Raw genomic sequence first — 22,760 nt, forward strand, 5'->3', positions numbered from 1 at the left:
TTTTTAATTCATTATTGATTATAACAACTTAATTATTATTAACTTATTTCAAGTCTACAATAATTTTAAAAAAATTTAAAAAATAAATAAAAATCTAAACCCAACCAATCCCGGCTCAAGATTATTGTAAACTCGATCCAAACTCAGCTCTTACACTTACTATCTACTGAGTTTGGTCCAAACCTTTAATTTGCCAACCCTAAGGGATAGGGCGGAAAATGAGAGGCTGCTCTGTTTGGGCCGCGTAATTACAAAATGCACTTATCATTAGTAAAGAATAAAGTTACCACTATTACCAATCATCTCCTTAAACCCCAAATCAAATTGCAAAATTCTCTCCCACATAAACCCACTTCACTTTACTGTCCGCCTTGTTCCCTCCAGAACCTCCCCTGAATCTCTGTTTCTAGGGTTTTCGTAAATTTCATTTCCACTCTCACCCCGATCTTTCCTCTTTGTTTACACTTTCTGCCACTCCAAAACTCTGATCCGAACAAAATTAGGGTTCTAGGGATCCAAAAAAATTAGGGTTTTAGGGTTTCTCGATCATACAAAATACAAATGGCATCACCAGCAGTAGTACCCTCTCAACCTCGTTCTTCGAAAACGGAGTCCTACGTGGACAACAAGCGAAAAGAAGACATCCGCCAAGCCAATATCGTGGCGGCGCGAGCCGTCGCCGATGCCGTGCGTACCAGTCTTGGCCCCAAAGGCATGGACAAGATGATCTCCACAGCCAGCGGGGAGGTCATCATCACCAATGACGGCGCTACCATCTTGAACAAAATGGAAGTCCTCCAGCCCGCCGCCAAGATGCTTGTTGAACTCTCCAAGTCTCAGGACGCCGCCGCCGGAGATGGTACCACCACCGTCGTCGTCATCGCCGGCGCCTTGTTGAAACAGTGCCTCATCCTGTTGTCCAGCGGAATCCATCCCACCGTTATCTCCGATACTCTACACAAGGCCGCGATCCATGCCGTCGATGTGCTCACTGCAATGGCCGTGCCGGTCGAGTTATCCGACCGTGACAGCTTGGTTAAGTCCGCGAGCACATCGTTGAACAGTAAGGTCGTGAGTCAGTACTCGACGTTACTGGCGCCGTTAGCTGTTGACAGCGTTTTATCAGTCGTGGACCCGAGCAAACCAGATTTGGTCGATTTAAGAGATATTAGGATAGTGAAGAAATTAGGAGGGACAGTTGATGATACAGAGTTGGTTAAAGGATTGGTTTTCGATAAGAAAGCGAGTCATGCTGCAGGTGGGCCGACCCGTGTGGAGAATGCCAAAATTGCCGTGATTCAGTTTCAGATTTCGCCGCCTAAGACTGATATAGAGCAGAGCATTGTGGTTTCTGATTACACCCAGATGGATAGGATTTTGAAAGAGGAGAGGAATTACATATTGGGAATGATTAAGAAGATTAAGGCTACTGGGTGTAACGTTTTGTTGATTCAAAAGAGTATTTTGAGAGATGCAGTGACGGATTTGTCATTGCATTATTTGGCCAAATCAAAGATTATGGTGGTTAAGGATGTTGAGAGGGATGAGATTGAGTTCATTACTAAAACTTTGAATTGCTTGCCTATTGCCAATATTGATCATTTTCGAGCAGAGAAGTTGGGCCATGCTGATTTGGTGGAAGAGCTTTCCCTTGGAGATGGGAAGATTGTGAAGATTACAGGGATTAAGGATATGGGTAGGACTACAACTGTACTTGTTCGGGGGTCAAATCAGTTGGTGCTTGATGAGGCTGAAAGGAGCTTGCACGATGCCTTGTGTGTGGTTAGGTGTTTGGTGAGCAAGCGGTTTTTGATTGCAGGTGGTGGGGCACCGGAGATCGAGTTGTCAAGGCAGTTGGGAGCATGGGCAAAGGCATTGTCCGGCATGGAAAGGTATTGTGTGAGGTCATTTGCAGAGGCACTTGAGGTTATTCCCTATACTTTGGCTGAGAATGCTGGGTTGAACCCGCTTGCCATTGTGACTGAACTGAGGAACAGGCATGCACAAGGGGAAATCAATTCTGGAATCAATGTGAGGAAGGGGCAGATTACCAATATTTTGGAGGAGAATGTGGTGCAGCCACTGCTTGTGAGCACAAGTGCAATAACACTGGCTGCAGAGTGTGTAAGGATGATTTTGAAGATTGATGACATCGTTACTGTGAGGTAGTTTTGCATCCAAAGATGAAAGTGTGTTCCCTACTTATGTTTTGCGTCCTTGTATTATCTGAATTAGTAAGCTCTGTTTTAGGATTGATTGCTGTTAAGAGTTTTGACTTTGTTATTTTTGTTGCCAAATATTTGGTTTGAATTTGCTGTTTTATGGTTAATTAGCAGTCGAATGACTGATTAACTACTATTTCAGCCTTTATATGTTTTACCTTGTGAGAAGCTCTAATCAGATCTATGCTTAGGCAAATTGATGACTGCTATTGATTTATCATCTGCTTTATGATAGCTGTATGTGACATACATTAACTTGTTCATACATTATGTTTTCATCAGAAGATCACTTCTTTGAGACGACAAACTGTCTTAACATGTTATGGTTAACGTTTTATAAGAAGTTAGTGCTATGAAACCTCGAAAGTTATTCTAGCTTCAATATTGTAATTGTCTTCAAGCCTTGTAGAATCAGGCATGCATACAGCTGCTGTCTGTATTCTTCAATTGCATCCAAAGACTTGTTAGGCTTTTGCAGCGCCGATGGTAGTGACAGTTAAAGCTTATAACAGGGTCACTGGGTCAAGTAGTCAATGATATCTTGGTATTATCAAATGTCAAATTGCTTTAGTTCTTAAGTTATGACAATGCTTCTCTATCAGGTGATAGCAAGTAGAATGTAGCAGTGAAATCACATTTTACACCACATTCTTATTTTTTATGTCATTTCTTGTCAGGATTTTAAATTGTCTGTTAATAGATACACCATTCTCAATTAGCTTAGAGAAGTGATGAGCGTGTGAAATGGGCCTTGTCTGATAGGGATAGGGACTTGAATACCCACAATTTCTTACCATCCATAGCATTCAATTAAAGACCAATTCTTCCTGTTAAATTGGATTTACAGAAACATGTCTTTTCTGTGAATAGGGGCCTTTTATGCCTACAATTTCTAAAGGCAATGTTGGAGTCATAAGAAACTCATCTTTAGTGTTTTTCCTTCGAAAGGTGCCAATTGCTCCCAATCCTACATTCCTGTTGCTGTCAATGGTTATCATAATTTTGTAAGTAGGGTTAGGCTGGCATTGACAGTTCATCTCAGGATTTGGACATCTACAGATAGCTCTTCGTATGGAGGTGTTATTTTTTATGTCTTTATTTTTGCCGTCAGCGGGTACTAAGGTCTAAGGGCATTGCAAGTTCTTTAGGGAACTGTTTGGTTGGAGTAACTTACAAATTAGAGGAATCAATAGAATCCAAATGTAATCGAGGAATTACCCAATTTAATTAACTTAGGAGTCCAAATTCTTTTAAGAATTCATTTCCTTTTCTTTCTGGATTACTTCAAGTAAACATTACTTCAAGAATTCATTTGCTAAAAATTACCTTTACATCTTTGTTAGCTTGTTTGGTATCTTCGTTGGTTAAATTAAATGATCAGCACTCCATCTTCTGCGTGGAATGTGCCTAGCTTAAGAAATACTAGGGAATGATTAAATAAAAAGCATTGTAGGAAATGCGAGATTTCTTACTAGTTTCCAATTTCTTTATTTATTTTTCTTTTTAATTTATCTTTTGCTCTTTTTGTTTGAATGAGGATACTATAAAGTCTAGTTCCAAAAGATTTGCCTCTTGACACACTTGCTGTATTTGCTATTCTCGTCCTTGGGAGCTTAATTTTTTGGGTGGCAAAAGTATATACTGTTTCCAAATGACAAAGACAGGTTTGATGAGTAAATTTGATGTAGTTGAAATGCATAGGATTCAGTGCTTGATAAACACAGATGTAACAGTGATGAAATGCTCTCTGGTCGTAGAAAGTCAATTGGAAGACAATATTGGCCGATTGTTTTTCATTTTCCTGAGATGTGCTGATATAAATGGAGCAGTCTGTAGTCAATAAACTGAACGGTTTTAACACTTGTCTTAGAGATTCAGTTTCTTTAGCTTGATACTATTGTACAACAAATTACAATGTGTGAACTGTGAATGGGTTTCTTAGAGCTGTTAGGGAACCAACTGGTAAACATCCCCAGGAGAATTATTCAATTAGTTCTTCATGGTTTTGTGGAGAATTTTCTAATTGGTTAGAGTTTGTACTGTTAAGAATTCAATGTCTTTTTTTGCAGCTATTTTTGGTGAATATTCCAATTGAATTCGTGTTAATAGTGAGACAGAGTATATGGTTAGATGAATGTTGTTTACTTCTTGTCCATTAATCTGATGATTGTAGTCAATTATAGTTCCAAAATCTCAGTTGGCTTGGTTTTATATTTATACATAAATAATTTCATGATTGGCTTGGCGGTATTATACAATTTTATGAAGCCTCTCTTTCGATGACTTTGAAACTGTTAGTTTTATCTGATTTTGTCCTCCAACAGACCAAATCAGACCAATTAATGTTAAATGTCATTGGAGAGGGCTGTCGCATACATTTTCTACTGAACCCAGTTTAGTTTGACAGAACATTAATTTTATAAAAAGTGAAAAGAGGGGGAAAAAATGTTCCCCCAAGATTTACATGTTTGTAAAGAAAGGACAATCCCAGAAGCCACAATTCCCTGAAGCAAACAGAAATAAGTGAATTCATTTCGTGAAGAAATTAATCTTTTGTTTTACTATATCATATTCGAATGAAGAGTATTGAAATCGAAGTTGTTACAGCATAAAAAATAGTGAAAAGCTCTTCTCCAGATTGGATTTTCCAGCGATTGATGTCAGTTTCCACAAATGCTGCGATTGCTAAGAATTGAATCAATCGAAAAAAGCATGTGAATGAAGTGAGTGTGAGTTTTGCTGGGTGCTTCTTCAACAAGGGAGCCTGGAAAACATTTATGACTTCGTCAGCTTATGAATTTAGTAGCTAAATGTGTCAAAAGCTCAACAAAGGGGAAACTTGTTGACGGTGAGAATGAAGAGGCTAACCTGAAGAACCATCCAACCAGCCCAAGAAATGCAGTGACCAAACAAGAAAATACAACCCCATGTCCAGTTCTGTGATTTACTTGAAGACATGTAGTGTTCTGGTTCCAAATAAGTTGCATGCGTAACTTGATGCAGAAGATGAGGGCCTTTGTAAAGTGTGACAATACTGGCACCACCAACACTTTGCAATCGTGCCCAGAACTTTTGCGAATCCATCTCTTCTCCCATTATTTACTTGCTCTAGTCTGCTGACATAAAGAAAGAAAGATCTGACAAGAAGCAAAAGCCATACTAGAGAATATCGAAAGAAATATATAGAGCCTCAATTACCTTAGAGAAGAAGCCATAACAAAAGTGACTGCAGGAATTGAGTTTTGCATTGCAGAAGCAAAAGTTGGAGATGCGTAATACAATCCCAGAAGATAAAATCGTTGGTTTGCTGTTATTCTGACAAACTATCAATGAAATGACTGATTAGTAAGTAAATTCTATTGACTAAATTGGTTGGATATTAAAGGGAGTAAATATATCTCTTTATATGTAGGAGTGAAGGTCTCGCCTTTAGTAGGCGTAGATTTCTGAGCTACGCCCTTAAGATCTCTTGACTCCACCACAACTGTATTTGCTCAGATTCCAAGTGAAAAAAATCTCATATATCTTTATTTAGATTCTTACCCCAAAATTGCAAGAAAGAAAAACTGAACGAGCAGAGAAAATGTAAGAGGAGCTCTTTCCTTCCTGAAAACGATACACAATAATATTATAATGTGAACCAAAGAAAAGCAACAAGCCAAATTTGCGTGTAGAACAACCAACAAAAGACTTACTTCTCCAAAACATAAGCGAAAGGACTTAATAAAATGAGAGCAATGATGTTTCTATGAACTGGATAAGCCACTTTACTGACTCCTATGTTTAGTGCTACTCTGCTCACTATGTGAAATCCTACAAAGCAGAACTGCAGGGCAAGCAATGCCATAAGAAGTTTCATTTTCTCAAGACTCTAGCCATAATTTTAATTAGGCTTTTTGTTGAAGTACAATCACAAGGCAAAGGGTGCTTGCCTATATATATATATATATATATATATATATATTCTTATGCATGAAGCAAATACAATAGTAAAATGTGATTTATTTGAAGCATTAGGGCAACAAGCCGCCCAAGAGCACATGCAAATGATTACACACTTATGTATTATCAGAAAAAGATACCAAACGTGCTTATTTGTTTAATATTTCAAAAATTTCCTCTCCCTCGTGCAATACGAGTGGAGTATGGATATCCCTCTTCTGTAAGGGATTATTTGTCTGGGCATGTACTTCACAGAATTCAATGTAATAATATAAGTCTCAATCATATATTTCTGATTATAAATATCAGTGTAATATATCTGCTATAATAGCAGTTGTAAATATCTGTGTAATGCAGTAATATGATGATTAATCAGCATTCAAAAAAAAGAAAAAGATACCAAACTTTTCCCCTTTTAAAATTGTGCATAAATATAATCCAAATCTCTCTTCGTTTGAACCATTAGATTGAGCCAGAATGGAAAATTTCAAATGCATATATAAGAACTACATATCAGCATCTGTTGCAGGCTCGCAGCCTTGCATTATTGCATAATTGGCATGTAATCTCTCAGTTCTCATCTCAATTTTTGTGATTAATTCTTTAACTGATTTTTTTTTTTTTTTTCTGTTGGCGAAACAATGTTGAGATAAGACATGTTAAACAGGTACAGCAAGTAAGGCCGACTTGACTTCTCCATCTTCCTTAATCCTTTATTTAAAATAACTTGTTTGTCAGGATTGTTTAGAGAAACTGTCTTGATTTGTGTAGAATATTATTCCAAATATTAATATATCAAAATAATGATAATTTCTCAAAAAGAATGGGTGGTTTATTAGGAGAAAAAAAAAGTAAAATAGCACTAAGTTGGTTTGTGTAGATATTTTAAACAAAAAACAAAAACAACTGAAGAAGGAATTGTTTACTTTTGTTCTTTTTAGATTAAGGAGAAAAATGGTCTTTGAAAGCACATGTAACTAACTAGTAAAAGTATTTTACTCTAGTGGGAGAACCTTTGCACTTACAATATTAAGAGCAACGGTTCGAGCCTCCATAAAAATATTATGGGGGTTAGTTTCCTCCTTCAATTATCAAATAGTTGAGTGGAAACAGTCTCTCCCACACGAAATGTGAGTGAAGTGGACACTTCTCGAATATTAGAGAGTGTTTAAAAAATCTGAGTAGCGCTTCAGATAAATACATACCATTAGCCCTTCGAATATTAGAGAGAGTTTAAAGAATCTAGGCAGCGCTTCAGAGGAGTGCATACCATGATAAAGGTCTCAGTTGTATAATATATTTGTAAATATTAATAAAGGTCTCAGTTGTGTAATATATTTGTAAATATTAATTGTAATATCTGATGTAATATCAATAACAGTTCTATATAACAGTATTCCAAAAAAAAAAAACTTAGTGAAAGCAACTTTGGATAATAAAAACCATTTAATTTCCACAAATATAGTATAATCGTCTATGGCATATTATATTCTTGAAGACATCTATGAATTTTCTTTTATCAAAGACCAGCTCTCTCTCTCTCTCTCTCTTCTACATTTGTTTGAATTATTTAAAAATTATAAAGAACGTGCCTTTGTTGACCAAGTTAATAATAGAATTTAAAATAATTATTGCTAGATTGAAAAAATGCATAATATAAAATCAAGTGAGTCATTTAATAAGTTGAATTAGTATCATCAGTCACTTCAAGATTAGTAGTAATATGGTTAGGAGGGTAAATGAAAAATTAGACTGCATATTGCATAGCTGTAATCAAATGTCAAACAAGAACTAACTTATATGCAAAGATATGTGATATTTGGAGAATTCATCTCACTCAGCAGAGTTTCTAATTTAATCCTAACATGATTCATGAACCTTCTTTCAACAAATTGCGTGATCAAGGTTTTAGAAAGTGATAATTTGGAATTAGTGGGAATATTCCTTTTTAACTCTTTTGGAAAAAAAAAAAAAAAGATGCTGCCCATCAAAGTCATTAGCCACGTTGTGCGTTTGGAATTGAGGTGCTGTGACTTTTAACCTATAGTTGCTGTGGAAAAAAACTGTAACTATGAAATAAAAGTTAGTAATATATAGTAAATATAAATTTTAAATAATAATTTTGATGAAATTATTAAAGATATAATATATTTTCTATTATACAAGTAAAAAATCATATTAACATACCTTCCAAGCTATAGCAGTTAGTGTTTACCAAACAATTTAATGTTATAACTTTTAAATTACAGCTGCCCAACCTCAATCCCAAACGCACCCTAAATAAGTGGATTTCTAATTGGATCTACATCAATCATTTGGGCAACATGGGGTTGTCCCGACCCTCAAGGTTTTCATGATTGCTTCATCTTTTGTGCATTAGCGCTGATTAGTTTGTCCATTATGCCAAGTGTAAAGTTTGGCCAAATTAAGTTTCATGTCTTACTTCAGACATCGTAAGTGTTATTTCATCTTTCTGATAATTTGTAGGGATACCAATTAATGGTGTTAACATTCATCTCCTATTACAAGAAAATATTAACACGAAGAATACACAAGCTCTTTCATTCTGTACTTGTTTAACCCGATAAGTTTGTGGGATAACATCACTCGCTATAATTGTGCAAGTGGATGGCAAACATTAACTACCAAGTAAAATTGGCATAAAAAAATGAAGTAAAGAGCTCGACTGTTGATTTCATTACCATTTTTGTAATCAAAACAATTGCACAAAATGAACTCCCACCTAGTTTATGCTATGTTTACAGCTACTAATTCTTCGAACATCTAGCAATATCATAAGGCCAGCATCAGGAAACCAAATAGAAAAAGGGAAAAAATGTATTTAAAAAAAGAAAAAGAAAAAGAGAGTGACTGTTACATTTAAAAACAACATGCTATACCTAACACAGAATATAGTATACAGAACAAGAGTCACTTGCCAATATTTTTTATGTTAGAAACAAAAATAAAAACACACACTGCAATTCATGACCAGGAAAATCAAAAGTCACAATTCAGTACTGGTGTTAGAATCACTTGTGCCCGAAAATAATGACAATTGCAGTGCAATTATCTTTGCAGCGTCGCTCAAGAACTGCTTCCCTCACGAGACGGCGGCTCACAGCTGTAACAGACAAACCCTCCTGTAAACATTTGAAAACCTCTTTAAGCAAACCTTTGAACACCAGCAACATAATGGCATGTTCAGCACAAGAGAATGGTAAAGAGCATGTGGTACCACTGCTCAGCTCATTTGCGAATTTACAGACAGCTTATGTGTTACTTAAAGCTGAAATTGGAAGCAATCTATACTTAGAATTAGGTCAACCTTGATTGTCAATTCAAGGATTTGGCATCAAACCTTCTTGTTCTTAGAGACAAAAGCCTTAACTTTTTAAACCAGTGACAACTTCATCAATGAAATTGAAGTATCAACCTCACAACTCCGAAGCTCAACAATTTAAAATATTTTCGATATGTACCTTCATGCACTTTGATTGGGATCCACAGAAACTAGCATGTTAAGAGCAATGAATGCTCATATGTTATTATGGTTCTGACTACAGGTCTGCAAAGAATGGTGACATAGTTAATAGGAAGTCAGATTGGCGAGAGATTGGTGATACAGAGGTGTTATGTTATCTAGTAAGAAACAACTGGAGGTAGCTGAATAATCTCATATGTTATTATGGTTCTGACTACAGGTCTGCAAAGAATGGTGACATAGTTACTAGGAGGTCAGATTGGCGAGAGATTGGTGATACAGAGGTGTAATGTTATCTAGTAAGAAATGACTGGAGGTAGCTGAATAATCTCATATTAAGTGTAATAGATGAGTGATGGCAACATATACATTGGAAGTACTAGGTGTTGCTAGAGTATTCTTATGTAGCAGAGGTGAGTTAACCATGGTATTTCATTTTTTTTCAAACGTAATGGGCAGTGTCCTCTATATTTAATCAAAGAGAAAACATGGTTTAGCCAGCGCATAATATGTTTCCCAACCTGTGAAGTATAGTTTACACACAAGACAAAATCACTCCCCAAATAAGAAAGAAATCCACATTCGGTATAGCTCCATTTCATCCTATATTGGAATAATCCCCCGATGAGCAGCAACTAAGGACATTTCTCTTATCTAAGAGTACGATTTCCTCCATGGATATCACAGACAATTTCTATGATAACAATTACTTTTAACCACTGCAGGCTTCTTCTCATGACAGACAGTAAAAAAGAAAGAATGTGATATCCTCCTATGGCAGCAAACATACTAGCAACTTGCAAGGGGAAAAATTTTCCCCATCTATCAGCCAGGAGCTGCCAACTAATGTGATGGACAGCTGGCCACATTATATGCAAGATAAATGATTCACTAAACAAGTTTCTTGAAAGCTGATATTTGATGAAAAAGTAATAGCAACAATTCCTTTATTGGAACAACCACTAAAGTGAAGAAAGTCTGAGTGGAAACCAACCACTTAATATTATAAGTTCCATAAAAAAGTCAACAAGCTTTTCACTCTGACAAGTGAAAGCAAAGTGTGCTGTTACCTTCAATAATTTCTGAACAAATTCAACTGCGTCACTAGGTCCAAACACCTGCAAAAATTCAAAAAAATGCTTTGATAAAAACAGTGGAACAAAAAGTAGAAATCCTTCAAATTAAAAGTCTGACTTTTAATTTGACAGACAGAGATGCCAAAACTATGAAAGGCAAACATACCCCCCACAGACCATCACAACCTAGAATGATGAAGTGATCCCTCTCAGTAACCTCAAAGGAATGAATGTCGGGCGTTGCAACAACACCAAACTGCAGATCATTATCTTAGTTCAGATTTCCAAAAATCGCACAAGTAGCTCAAAAGTTGCCAGGCACAATAGAATGAAAATGTTTCTTATACTTTTAGTAGCACTATAAAATGAGACACAATGCCCCTGCAAAGGTATCAATAAATCAGATTTCATATCTCGATAGTTAGCATACTTTTACAAGACAAGAAAAAAAAAAAGAAAACACCAACATAGACATTCTTTTGAGCTAAATTCAAATAAAATACTATCAAATAAAAAAATAAAAATATTTGCACTGCATGGTCATTTGAGCTAAAGACAAGGATTCTAACCTTTTTAAATTGGCGATCTCCAAATGCCCTAGAAACTTCAAGGCGTCCTTGTAATCTTCCATTTGAACTGACAGTACCACCAGACTAGAGAAGCAAAATACAATAGTATGTAGGTCATAAGTGCTCAACGTGGAATAACAAACAATAAAAGGATAGATAGGTAACAATGCCATGTATCAACAAAGCTCTCTCTCCAATTTAGAATATCAGACGATCTCTGACATGTGTTTTGTATGTATGTGACCTTACCTTCTGAATACGAGCCCGTTCCTGCGGATAGATGGCTTTGTGTTCCCTTGTCACCACAATGGCCTTCAATGAACTTAATTCATCCAGATGATTATTAGATCCATCAACAATAGATGATCTAGCAACCACTGCTTTTGCATCCCCAATATTAGCAACGAAAACCTAGAAACAGTAGTTGCAGATCAAATAGATGTTGACAAGAGATACAGAAGGAAAAAAAGAAAATGAAAAGCATCGCAAAAGCTCAAGTTCAAATGTGATTAGCACATATTGAAATTGCAATTTTTCGCAAAAGCTCAAGTTCAAATGTGATTAGCACATATTGAAATTGCAATTTTTACTGATTCTTTTTCTTTGTCAGCAAAATCTCAGCAATAAATTTGTATGCTCATCAACCAAATGAACCATGACAATGCAAGTAGTCAACCACACTATGTTCCAAAATTTCCTGTGGAGAGAGAGAGAGAGCTCCTTTCTACTACCATTCACTCAAAAATGTGCATCAGACCTTTTATTCATGTAGTTGATAAAAATTTAATCACATCCTACAGACTGGTTTCACAGGAAGACTTGTATTGCACCTTCTAAATGGACTTTCTAAATTAAGTATTTCAATAATTTATTTAAGAAATAGAAAATGTAAGTTCAAGTAGTTGATAACTTACAGTTCGTCCTAGTATCCAAATACATACAGCTGTAGCACCGTCCTGCCATCCTCCTAATAAGAGCGTGAAACCAGCAACGAGAAGTGACTCATTGTTTTCTAGTATCTATAATTGATAACAAATAGGAAGAAGACATTTTTTACAAAAGAAGAAAAATAGTGAAAAGGATGACAGTTAAAACATCTTATGTTGTAATAACGAGAAACCCCATATGAAGTTTATATCATACATGTATCAAAACTAAATAATTAAATCATAACAAGAGAATAGAATTTCAAGGCATTGAGAGGCCGGCATTATAAGGTGAAAGTAGTTTATTTACTAGTAACATTAATGAAAATCTTTAGACCAATTACTCCAATCACATGACTCTTTCCCACATCACTTCAAATGCACCATATAGTATCATCGACCAAGCAGTTTGTGAAGCCATAGTTCTTATTCCTACTCTAAATTTTCATGTGCATCAGTTTCATAGGTAGGCATTAGCATACACAACTTATTGCTCTGAGGATCCCTTAAACACAACCAATTAGCATTGCTTGAAAGAATAGAAACATTAACTTTAAGAGTTGGCAATTCAAGTATTCCATTTTACCTGAAACACTTTCTTGAAGAAGAGATTCATCCGTTTTCCGAAAACCTACATTACAAACCCCAAAAAAAAATGTATAAAATAGTTCAAGTAAAATTAATAAACAAAAGAAGCAAAAATGAAAAGATTTCATCATTTTTTGTTTTTACCATCAAGTATGGCTTTTTTGGCAGCTTTGACATCCAACTGAAAAACGTTACAAAGATAATAATAATAATAATAATAATAATAATAAAAAATCAAACGCTGTCCAAAGAATTAATAAATGCAACCACCAGCAAACACACCAACTCACGTGGTAAGCCAGCTGAAATAACATTAGCATGTAGACGCTTCTGAGCATACTCAGCTGCTAAACGACCTCCATGTCCGTCGTATATTGCAAAATGCGCACACCTATTATTATAACTCACAAACTAAAAAAATAATTAATAATAATAACAACAACAACACCAATAACAATAACAACAACAATAATGAATTCAATTCAATTTTTTTAATTCTAAAAAAAAAACTTAACCTCAAATTCGGAGGAGAATCAGAGGAGGCATCGACCAAGACAACCGAAGCATCTTCCATGGTGTGTCTAGAGCCCTTATCTTCGGCGGCATCGGCCTCGATTTCAACAAAATCAATTTGCTTGTGCATAATTTGTGCACGTGCTGCTTCTTCTTCATTTTCGTTAACTTTTTCGATTTTGGATTTTTTGGCGATCAAATTGAAGTCATCGAAGTCACCTTCACGTTTCGGCTTCTGCTGCTGCTCCTGAGTCTCGCTTTCACTCATTCCGCCTTTGCCGGTGAAAGCAAGCGGCAGGCGTGATGTTTAGAGCGCTACTCACAATGCAAGCGTTGTGTTTGGAAACTTGAATAGTAGAACCTTGACCAGGATAGACTGCTAAACTGATCCAAATTTGGTGTAATATGAATATACTGCCCTCGTTCCTTGATGACCAAAAGTAATTTTAAGAAGGATAGAGTTATTTAGATCCATCAAATTTCCCTTGACACCCATTTAAGAAAATAAATTTATTATTAAAGATTTAATATTTTAAAATTATTAAAATTATCCTCCACGAATTTCTTCACCCTATTTTATAATTACATAATTTCTTTACTCTAACTTTTTGTAAACTAAATACTGAATTTCACTCTCTTTAAAATTTATTTTTCAATTTTTCTTAATATATTATGATCTATATTGCATACTTTATATATATATATATGAATTTTTTTTAATATTCATTAGCTTTTGTATTTGAAAAAAATTAATTTCTTGATATTCATTAATTTTCATGGCTAATAAAATTTTGTTGATGTTTATTTTTAAGGTTTTTGTTATATTATATAATCATGTAACACACATGATTATATAGCAGCCGTTAGATTTTCATCCAATGGTTGTGGAAATAATATAATTTTATTATCTTATATTTCCACAATCGTTAGATTTTCATCCAACGGACATATATGATTATGTAATATAACAAACTCCTATTTTTAAATGATGGATTTTAATCCTCTTAGTTAGTAATACCAATTATTTACACCTACAAAAATGTATCTGAATGAATTATAGGAATTTGTAAAATTAAGAATAAAAAGAGAAGAAAGGGTTTAGTAACTTTTTCAAAATCCTTAATTAATTATGGTGTAAAGAGAAAATTAGTGAATTCAAATACCCCATCCTTTTAAGAATTAGAAGTTAATCTTGAGTTTCAAAAAAAAAAATTATTACCAAATCAGTTCATTCAATTCTAAGATTTAAAAAAGAAAAAAGAAAAAGACAAATATGTTTAAAAAATTACAATGAAGATAATGGGATGAGAAATTCATTTTTGATCCTTTACCTCATATAAAATTTGAATTTAGGTGATCAGTCATACACAATTATTTGAAAATGTTCAATTAAGATTGTGAGTCTCTAGTGGCAAGAATATATAGTTCGTGTTCATTGCTTCCAGTTTGATACCAACTTTCCTCGAACTCATGTACTAATGCTCGCAGTAAAACCTATACTTACCAAAATCTCAATTGTCATACGCGCGTGTGTGTGTATATATGGTTAGAAGGAGATAATGGTAATTATAAGCTCAAAATATAATTTCTGTTAAAATAAATAAAACCGGTTAAGAAATAAGAATCTAAATATCTTTTTAAAAGGGAGTCTTTTGTTTCTTTCCCTGAATATTAACAGTGTATCAATTCTTTTCCCTTTAAGAAAAAAGTTATTTGAAAAATTTTAGAAGGGAAATTCAAATTTCAGTCCATTGCCATGTGGGCACAGTTACAATTACTTATCAGATAGCAGAGCTATACAAGTAAAAGATTTACTCAATATTGTCTTTTTATTTCTTATGGAAACGAATATGAAGAAAAAGAAGAGGCCCAAATCCCTCAATATTGAAAAAAATTCAGTGCAAACAAAGAAGAATAATAAGGATTTAGTACAACAGAAAACTACCATCATAAAATGATGAGTTACAGATTTATTCACATATGTTCTCCGAGTACCCAATGTTTCCCTGAGAATTCCCTGAGAACAATGCCGAGACCTATGACTAGTACTTTTGGGATTAGTACTAACATCTTTTTACAAAGAATTCATACATGCTGCTAAACAAAGTATCCAATCTACCCAGATATGATTTGTACATACACCTGTTTTGTGTCGATACGAAACACGAAAATCTACTCCTTTTGGGATTGCCAATTGCATCACTTTGATGCTTGATTTATGAATACAGCTACAGAGTTTCACAATCATTCAGTAGAAGTTACTATTAGAATTAAGAACAGCTCAGGTTGTGGATTCACCTTCCTGCTTAAGCAACTCCTGCACAGGATTAAATTAAATAGAAATTCATATAAATAATTCATCAAACATAATAAGAAATCATGTGAAAAAAGCCAACTTCTTCAAACATAGTAGTACAATGTTTCTTCCTTTTTCTTTCGACCTGTTTCAACTTAAGATCTCCATCTTCATCTCTCACACATTTAGGATCTTTTTACTTTCTAACTTGTACACAATTCTATAGATATGTGATAATCTGAAATCTGCTGATTCTAGGGTTGGCAATGGGACAGGATGGGACTGGGATTTATATACAAATGGAATGAAAAAACATCCCAATCCCATCCCAATTGAAAAAATTTCCATTCTTAATCGGTAATGAGACGGGATGGGACAGAATTTGTCTATCCCACTCCCGTCCGCATATGTAATTGGGATAAAAAAATGTCCCACTCCCGTCCCTAAATTTTTTTTATGGGACAAACATATGTCCCAATCAGGATCCCATCTCATTGGGAAAAATTGCCATCCCTAGCCGATTCTTTATAAAAATTTGCCTCTAATCCACATTTTTGGGGAAGGGGATTGAAATGAGCCCTACAGCATTTTGAGGGCATGAGTTACCACTGGGCATCGAGCCCCAGTGGCCACATATTTGGAATCTTAAAACAACAAAATTTACTTTCACAGATTATTTTATAGGCAAGAGTGCAATTTGCAAGTACCGGAGTAGATTGTAGCATGGACAAATGCCATAACAGGTTAGTCTCTTGTTTTTATCGTGAGAATAAAATATATCTGGTTTCTGATTTTGTAAAGATTTTTCTTCTTGCATGAAGATTTTGAGAATGGGCTTACTATAAGTTAACATAATAGTTGGTTATGCTTACGCAAGTATCTTGAGTATAAGATGCGAGTGTTCCTCAAATTGTACGTGTGTGCATGGGAAGCACAGAATTTTTTACCGATTTGGTAGCAGCAATTGATAACCGTTGCCTTTCTTTCTTCTCACGGAAGCATTCTCCACACCAACTAGAGAAATCCTTTTGATACCTCTTCATTTCTCTAAAGACGGAACTGTAGAGAAAAATGAACTTTTGATCAACAAAAGGCATTTTAACTTCAGCAAAAGAGCAACATAAAGAAGAATCAGCCACAGCTGCAGCAGCTGAATTCATAAAGCATCAATATTACATCTTGCAACCCTGAATGATCAACTACTTATGTGACTTCAAGCATCAACAGCTTGTCCGTCCAGAATATCATATGAAAAGGATCCAACTTCATATTAAGAGCCAAACCTAAACTGGTTGACCCAGACCAGCACTAAGAAGCCAATGACACTCCATGTTCTCTCTTCTGAGTGCAATATAGTCCATGTTCTCTCTTCTGAGCGCAATCAGTTACAGGCCTGAGCAACTCAATATGGGTCATGATCAAGTTCTTTTTTTTTTTGAAGCTGGGTACATTTAATGTCAAATCTCTGGCTTCAATAATAGTTCTAAATAACGCACAGGTTGCCTTTTCAAAATATTATTTTCTATGAAAATGATAATAGACAGAACAGAGAAAACAGAAAAGGTCTATACAGTAGTATAAGACCAAAAACCTTTTCAGATAGCACTAACGAAAATGTTCCTTTCGTAATGGGAATAAGAGACATAACTAAGAGTAGAAACTTTTGACACAACAATTGCCACAAGCAGAAAAAAAGCATATGGTAATTAATATCAATTAATTCTCGTATGAAGTCAAGGGACCTGAAAACTCATGGAAGTACTTAGCTAGAAAAGAAGTACAAGAAACAGAAGTACCTTCTGCACCATAAGAGTAAATTGACCCTATGACCAGATGTCGTGGCTCTAGCACCATGGCGATGGCGACCACGATGAAGAACAGCTCGCCCAGGGACATGAGAATAATCAAAGATCTCCTACTTTCAGCAAAATAATCCGTCAAAAAACATGTACAACTGTACAAAGCTCTTATCGTCTTTACATAAAGATAAACATACACAAGCATGGACACACGTGCATAAGCGGAACACACAAACGCCCACAAAGGTATATCTGGAATATAGTAAGCAGACATATCATGAAAAAGAATAGTCTAGCATTGCCATGAATAACAAATTACCAGTATATCAACACCATCATATTCATTTCTTTGATGTTTAACTTCAAATCCTTATGCTGAATGGTCCATAATTCAGGCTAGATATATGAGGAGAGGGAGTTTTCAAGTTGAATAAAACATTCATTATTCAGATTTTACATATGTGCTTTTGTTGATATTTGAATCATGCAAAGCACTTTCCGTATTCAGAATTGAGTTGTCTTTTAATGTACGATTACCAGAGAAGGCTAGATATACAACACCAAAATAAAATAGCATACCATAAAGAGAGCAACAAACACCACCACAAAGCAAAGTTAGAAAAATCAATGCACCACAATGCCATTTTTTACCCCTAAGAAGACAGAAGTATTCAATAAAATAAGAGCTTTACAACATAGGAGGCAATTTGTCTGCTCAAAAAAGGACACTTGTCCATAGATCCCAAATGGAGCTTAAAACCATACAAAACAAAAGTATAGCTATACTCTTGAACTGTAGATGGGCTAACCTCCAATTAAGCTTGCCAAATTCAGAATAAGCATGCTTAGCCACAATGCCAATTAAGCACCACCTCTTAACTCCTATGAATGCCACTGCATAACAGCCTCACTGATTAACCTAAAAGCAATTTTTGCTGAAATTACCATCTATGTGCCAGTGGCTATTAGTTAAAGCACATCATCAAGTGTTTCAAGTTCTTTTGTTGGATTAATTACGGGCCACTTATGCTGGGCCTTGGTATTTTGTCCACAATCAACTAGATTCAGGAGTTTTTTATCCACACCAACTACTTCCAACGTAGGAAGGGAACTCTTATTTCATCTTAATTAGTAATCTTAAAAACATGACAGTCACTAGACCAGATATCTCATACTTATATCAATTACTGGGTATGATCTATTTTGGAAATAGAATTTATCCAATGCAAGGCATACAGTTCATTCAGTTCACCATTTATTTCATTATTGCTAATGAGAAATGGTTTTCCTAAGGGCAGATTAACTGCTGCTTCATAAGAGTAAAAGCTCCCAAAAGAGGGCACATGGTATGCATAAATCAATAAATCATTAAAGACTTTCAGTCTTGATTCAATAAATATATCATATTCAGGCTGCATAGCCCTCAAACCAATGTAGTTATGATATTCTTAGATAGCCAGCATCTGTATGGTGATATCATACATACTATTTGTATATTTCATCAGTCTACTTGGCCAGATGATTGTGTATAATCAGAAACACAAGTCAACGATCGCATTCAACAATTTCACATGATGCAGCTGTGATGAATGACCAATCATGCTGTCCAGAAAAGAAATCAAAGATCTTAGACAACAAATTTTAGAGTATGATATCTTGGAGATTTTACAGCGTATTGCTTATTATATAAAAATTACTCATCATCAAAAAATATATACATCTAACACACATCCAATTATACACACGAATGTAAATTCTTTAATTCATGCACGAACACACATATATCCTGACAATTGAACAAGTTGAAGCGGTTTACTCATAATTTGAACACAAAGCTCAAAAGAAGTATTGATATCAGTATCCTCAATGGTTAGCTATGCCTGATACTAATTTTGTTTAACTATTATTACGGCTTAAAGACTAACATACCTCAGTCTGACTTCCAGTATTTACATGTTTTTCACATCTTGTTCCTCGGAAAAATAACTCTCCACCAGTAAATTGCTTACCCAAGCATACATTTAAGGTCACTTCAGAGTCATCCACATGAAATCCTAAAAAATGTAAAACGTATGATTATCAACCACATGATTTTCACCAAACTGAAACAAATTAAGGATATAATGCTGTTATACAACTTCTTTGGCACGGGGTACAGTGATTATGTAAAACTATATCTGAATTATCTGAATTCTAGACAATGAGAATTCATCTGCAGCCAACTTCTATGTGATAAGTGAGAAGTTAATGAATATAAAATTAACAAAGTAGCAATCTTTGACAATTAAAGGATGTAAAAGCTAGTGAAAGCTGTAGGCACAAAATAATTTCAGGAAGAAATGCAAAAAGCAAGCACCTACCTAGATCAACGTCTCTATCTTTACCATATTCAACAACAAAACCATGATGGGAGTCCAGAGTTGATCCACCAACCTCTGCAAAGAAAACTGTATAACAAGAAAAATGTAACAAGTTAAATATAAGAAATAAAGATTTAAATATAAGAAATAAAAACTACTAAAAAATTGTTGCTACTTTATTTTTTTATTTATTAATTTTTTTGAGAAGAAAAAAATCATTGCTTTTTTATTCTATTAAGAAATGAAAAATGGGGTATCTTTATTGTTAGAGCTTAAATACTATTTGTTTGGCCCATATCTATAAGCTTAAGCTTTTATGTAAAAGGTAACTTAACATTGGTAGCAGAATCAGTTTGATAAAGAGGTATTGCGTTCAAATCCACTCATTTTCAATTGATTACATTATAAAAAAGTTGTTTTGCTTGTGTTTGTTCTTAAGTTGTTGGAGATTAAATAACATTATTGAGCCCTTGCCTAATAGCTTAAACTTTTGAGTCATGTGATCAATTAACATCTACATGCATAGATGTTACCTTTAGATAGAGGGCGAATATAAGTCTCCATAAGCTTATCAAGCATGGTTTCCAGGCCAAAATCATCAAGCACTGCACCATACTTGTTCATTGTATTTGGTCTCATGATTCGAAATTTTGCTTCATTAACCCACTTTTCAAAGTTTTCTACCTACACAATCAAACAACACCCTAAGAATATATGAGAGAAATTACACAGAAACGTAGATGGAGCTTTGAAGATGAGAAAGTAATAAACAATTACCTCTGCTAACAATAACTCACAGAAACGTGGCTGAAGCATCTCAAAAGTAAATACACCTGGAGAGGGTTCTGAGATTATACTTCTAAAGCTTTCCTCTGTGTTGTCTTGGATTGCTTTGACAAATGGAGGGACAAAGAAGTTTCCAATGTGCAGATTGTATAATTCTCGATGTAGAGGCTGTGCATAAGTGACAGAGCAGTGGAAATCATATCTTCAATCCTTCAAAACGTAAGAGGAGAAGGGCAGATACTGATCAAAGAGTCAACATTTGTAATACCTGATAGTTAGTTATTATCTTCTGCCGGTAATCCCTATGTCTCTGAACCTAACACAGGAAATTTCAAATCAAATTATAAAGTGTCTTCTTCAGTGAAATCATTTAAATACAGATGACAGTTAAATTAAAATGGGCATGAATATTTCCAAAAAGAATGGCTGAAATCACTAGCTGTCAAGTGTCCACGAGGGCAGTAAATATCAGCTACCAAGAAAAGAGGGGCACTTAGCAAACTCTAAGTTGTCGTGCTTTCAAAGTGAGGCTTCAGCATGTTAGTCCTGAAAATACCCTTAGAAACTCAGCTAAAATGGTTGTTGAAGTCATGATATGTTCATAACAGCTTAATAGAATTTTGTAAAATGCACAATTCTGTGACGGTAAAAAGAGTAGCTTTATCATTAGATATGTTTATCATCCAATTAAGTACAATTACAAAAATTTCCCACCAAATTCCATCCACAATTCATCATTTATCATACCAAACAGAACTCAAGGGCATTTTGGTCATTTCCATCCAATCACACATGTCCGTTACGTTAGAAATTCAAGAAGGAGAAGCAATGCAAAACCCTAATCAGAATTTCGAATATTCTTCTAAATATATCCTCGTTTTGATTCCCATAACCGAAAGAAGGAAAAAGAAAATTTTCAAATTGACATACTCTGGTCCTTTCCCCTTGCGGCAAATACTTCATTAGAATTTCTCTCATGAATTTCACCTTCTCTTCTCTGTTCACACCCAGCATAGGTGGGGGCAAGTACCTCTCCAAAGAGCTGAAAATCGACGGACTGAAGTCCAACTGCATATCATCATAGCTCTCCGGCTTGTGGTCCTTGCTAGGGTTCAGCCTCAGTCTCTGGTTCTGGCTCGGCGCCACCACACCCGATGCCGGTTCCGACTGTATCTGCCGCTGGCTCAAATCTCCTGAAACGACGCCGTTTTTCACCTCTCCGGCCGCCGGAGCTGCTTCCCGGCGATCCCCGGAGGACATGGCGAGGAGCAGGGAGATAATTTCAGATTACTTTAAGACTATAAAATGGAGCATTTGTGGAATATACTACGATTTAGACGATAAATTGGAATTTTGAATAAATTATTTTTGGTGGTTTGTAATTTTAATCAGAGACGTGAAGGAAACTGTATTCTGTTGCAGTTAGGGTTTTGGAGGAAAGAAAGAACGGGTAGTTTTTTTAAGAATGTTATTTTTTAAAATTATCATTATTTCTTCTGGTTTAAGCAAAGCACGTGTTCTACGAATTCGTGAAGTGAACGCGAAGATGATTAGAGTGTTGATTGCCGCGTGTTTAAGACGCGCAGAAAGAAACAGTTGGATTGTTATGACAATTTGTTGGCATATATGACAAGATAGAGATTTCTAACGACGGCAATTCAAAATTACGCTTATTTAGTTTTTTTTTTCCGAATAAAGTAACACCGTTGATATATTTCCGAAAACTAGTTACAAGAATGCAGTCTCGAAGATAAGGAAAAAGGACAGTTAGATCTTAAAATTTAAGAAAATAGGTATTTAAATCTCTCAATTTTTAAGAAGTGATACTAAAATTTCCTTTTAATTATAATACCTTATAGTTTTATTAAGTTAAAGAATTGATTTTAATTTTTTTTAATAAATACAAATATAATTTGAACAATTTTATTTGTTTAGTAGACAAACACAATAAAACCTCTATACAATTATATTGTTGGGACTAGAGAAATTTATTCTTATAAAAAGATTATAACTCAATAGAGGTATAATACAAAAATTATTATCTTTACTTAATTATCTCTAATGCAAATGATATAGAGGTAAATTACGTCATGTATTAATAAATTAATAAGTGAGTCAAATTCAATGGATAGATATTAATAAAAAAGATATATAGTTTCAAAAAATTAATACAAAAAGTTTCATACTAGGAAGCTACAA

At 34.8% G+C, this 22,760-nt stretch overlaps 4 protein-coding genes across 8 annotated transcripts; 1 reads left to right on the top strand and 3 right to left on the bottom strand.

The window, feature by feature from the left end:
• Positions 1–210: 210 nt before the first annotated feature.
• On the top strand, positions 211–2,439 carry LOC18053686 (T-complex protein 1 subunit delta). The gene has a single exon (XM_006451630.2). It carries the CDS (start codon positions 562–564, stop codon positions 2,167–2,169), a length of 1,608 nt encoding a protein of 535 aa, XP_006451693.1. The 5' UTR covers positions 211–561; the 3' UTR covers positions 2,170–2,439.
• A 2,200-nt stretch (positions 2,440–4,639) lies between these two features.
• Positions 4,640–8,616, bottom strand: LOC18053687 (WAT1-related protein At3g18200). The gene is given in 8 exon segments (XM_024177763.1): positions 4,640–4,726; positions 4,828–4,986; positions 5,091–5,279; positions 5,281–5,335; positions 5,421–5,537; positions 5,766–5,828; positions 5,918–6,093; positions 8,608–8,616. Coding segments are annotated over 8 exon segments (855 nt in total).
• A 246-nt stretch (positions 8,617–8,862) lies between these two features.
• Positions 8,863–13,736, bottom strand: LOC18053688 (probable protein phosphatase 2C 8). Of its 4 annotated transcripts, none has more exons than XM_006451635.2 (10): positions 13,323–13,721; positions 13,090–13,198; positions 12,952–12,988; positions 12,806–12,850; positions 12,208–12,260; positions 11,543–11,704; positions 11,294–11,377; positions 10,891–10,980; positions 10,719–10,766; positions 8,863–9,307 (listed from the first exon to the last, which is right to left on the bottom strand). In XM_006451635.2, exons 1-10 carry the CDS (start codon positions 13,586–13,588, stop codon positions 9,197–9,199), a joined length of 1,005 nt encoding a protein of 334 aa, XP_006451698.1. In that variant the 5' UTR covers positions 13,589–13,721; the 3' UTR covers positions 8,863–9,196. The 4 variants fall into 4 exon arrangements, 3 of the variants coding, with proteins under 3 accessions (XP_006451698.1, XP_006451697.1, XP_024048031.1); XR_002907599.1 differs by lacking the exon at positions 8,863–9,307 and adding an exon at positions 11,072–11,105 and having other exon boundaries at positions 13,323–13,732; XM_006451634.2 differs by lacking the exon at positions 12,952–12,988 and having other exon boundaries at positions 8,864–9,307; positions 13,098–13,198; positions 13,323–13,720.
• Positions 13,737–15,176: 1,440 nt separating this feature from the next.
• LOC18053689 (uncharacterized PKHD-type hydroxylase At1g22950) lies at positions 15,177–22,164 on the bottom strand. Of its 2 annotated transcripts, none has more exons than XM_024192264.1 (9): positions 21,492–22,164; positions 20,830–20,871; positions 20,553–20,729; positions 20,309–20,459; positions 19,776–19,862; positions 19,345–19,469; positions 17,413–17,531; positions 16,564–16,675; positions 15,177–15,637 (listed from the first exon to the last, which is right to left on the bottom strand). In XM_024192264.1, the coding sequence occupies exons 1-9, from the start codon at positions 21,819–21,821 to the stop codon at positions 15,602–15,604; spliced, it is 1,179 nt and encodes a 392-aa protein (XP_024048032.1). In that variant the 5' UTR covers positions 21,822–22,164; the 3' UTR covers positions 15,177–15,601. The 2 variants fall into 2 exon arrangements, with proteins under 2 accessions (XP_024048032.1, XP_006451699.1); XM_006451636.2 differs by having other exon boundaries at positions 20,830–20,877.
• Positions 22,165–22,760: the final 596 nt, after the last annotated feature.

Source organism: Citrus clementina, unplaced genomic scaffold, assembly GCF_000493195.1.
Source record: "Citrus clementina cultivar Clemenules unplaced genomic scaffold, Citrus_clementina_v1.0 scaffold_1, whole genome shotgun sequence".
NCBI classification, from domain to species: Eukaryota; Viridiplantae; Streptophyta; class Magnoliopsida; order Sapindales; family Rutaceae; genus Citrus; species Citrus x clementina.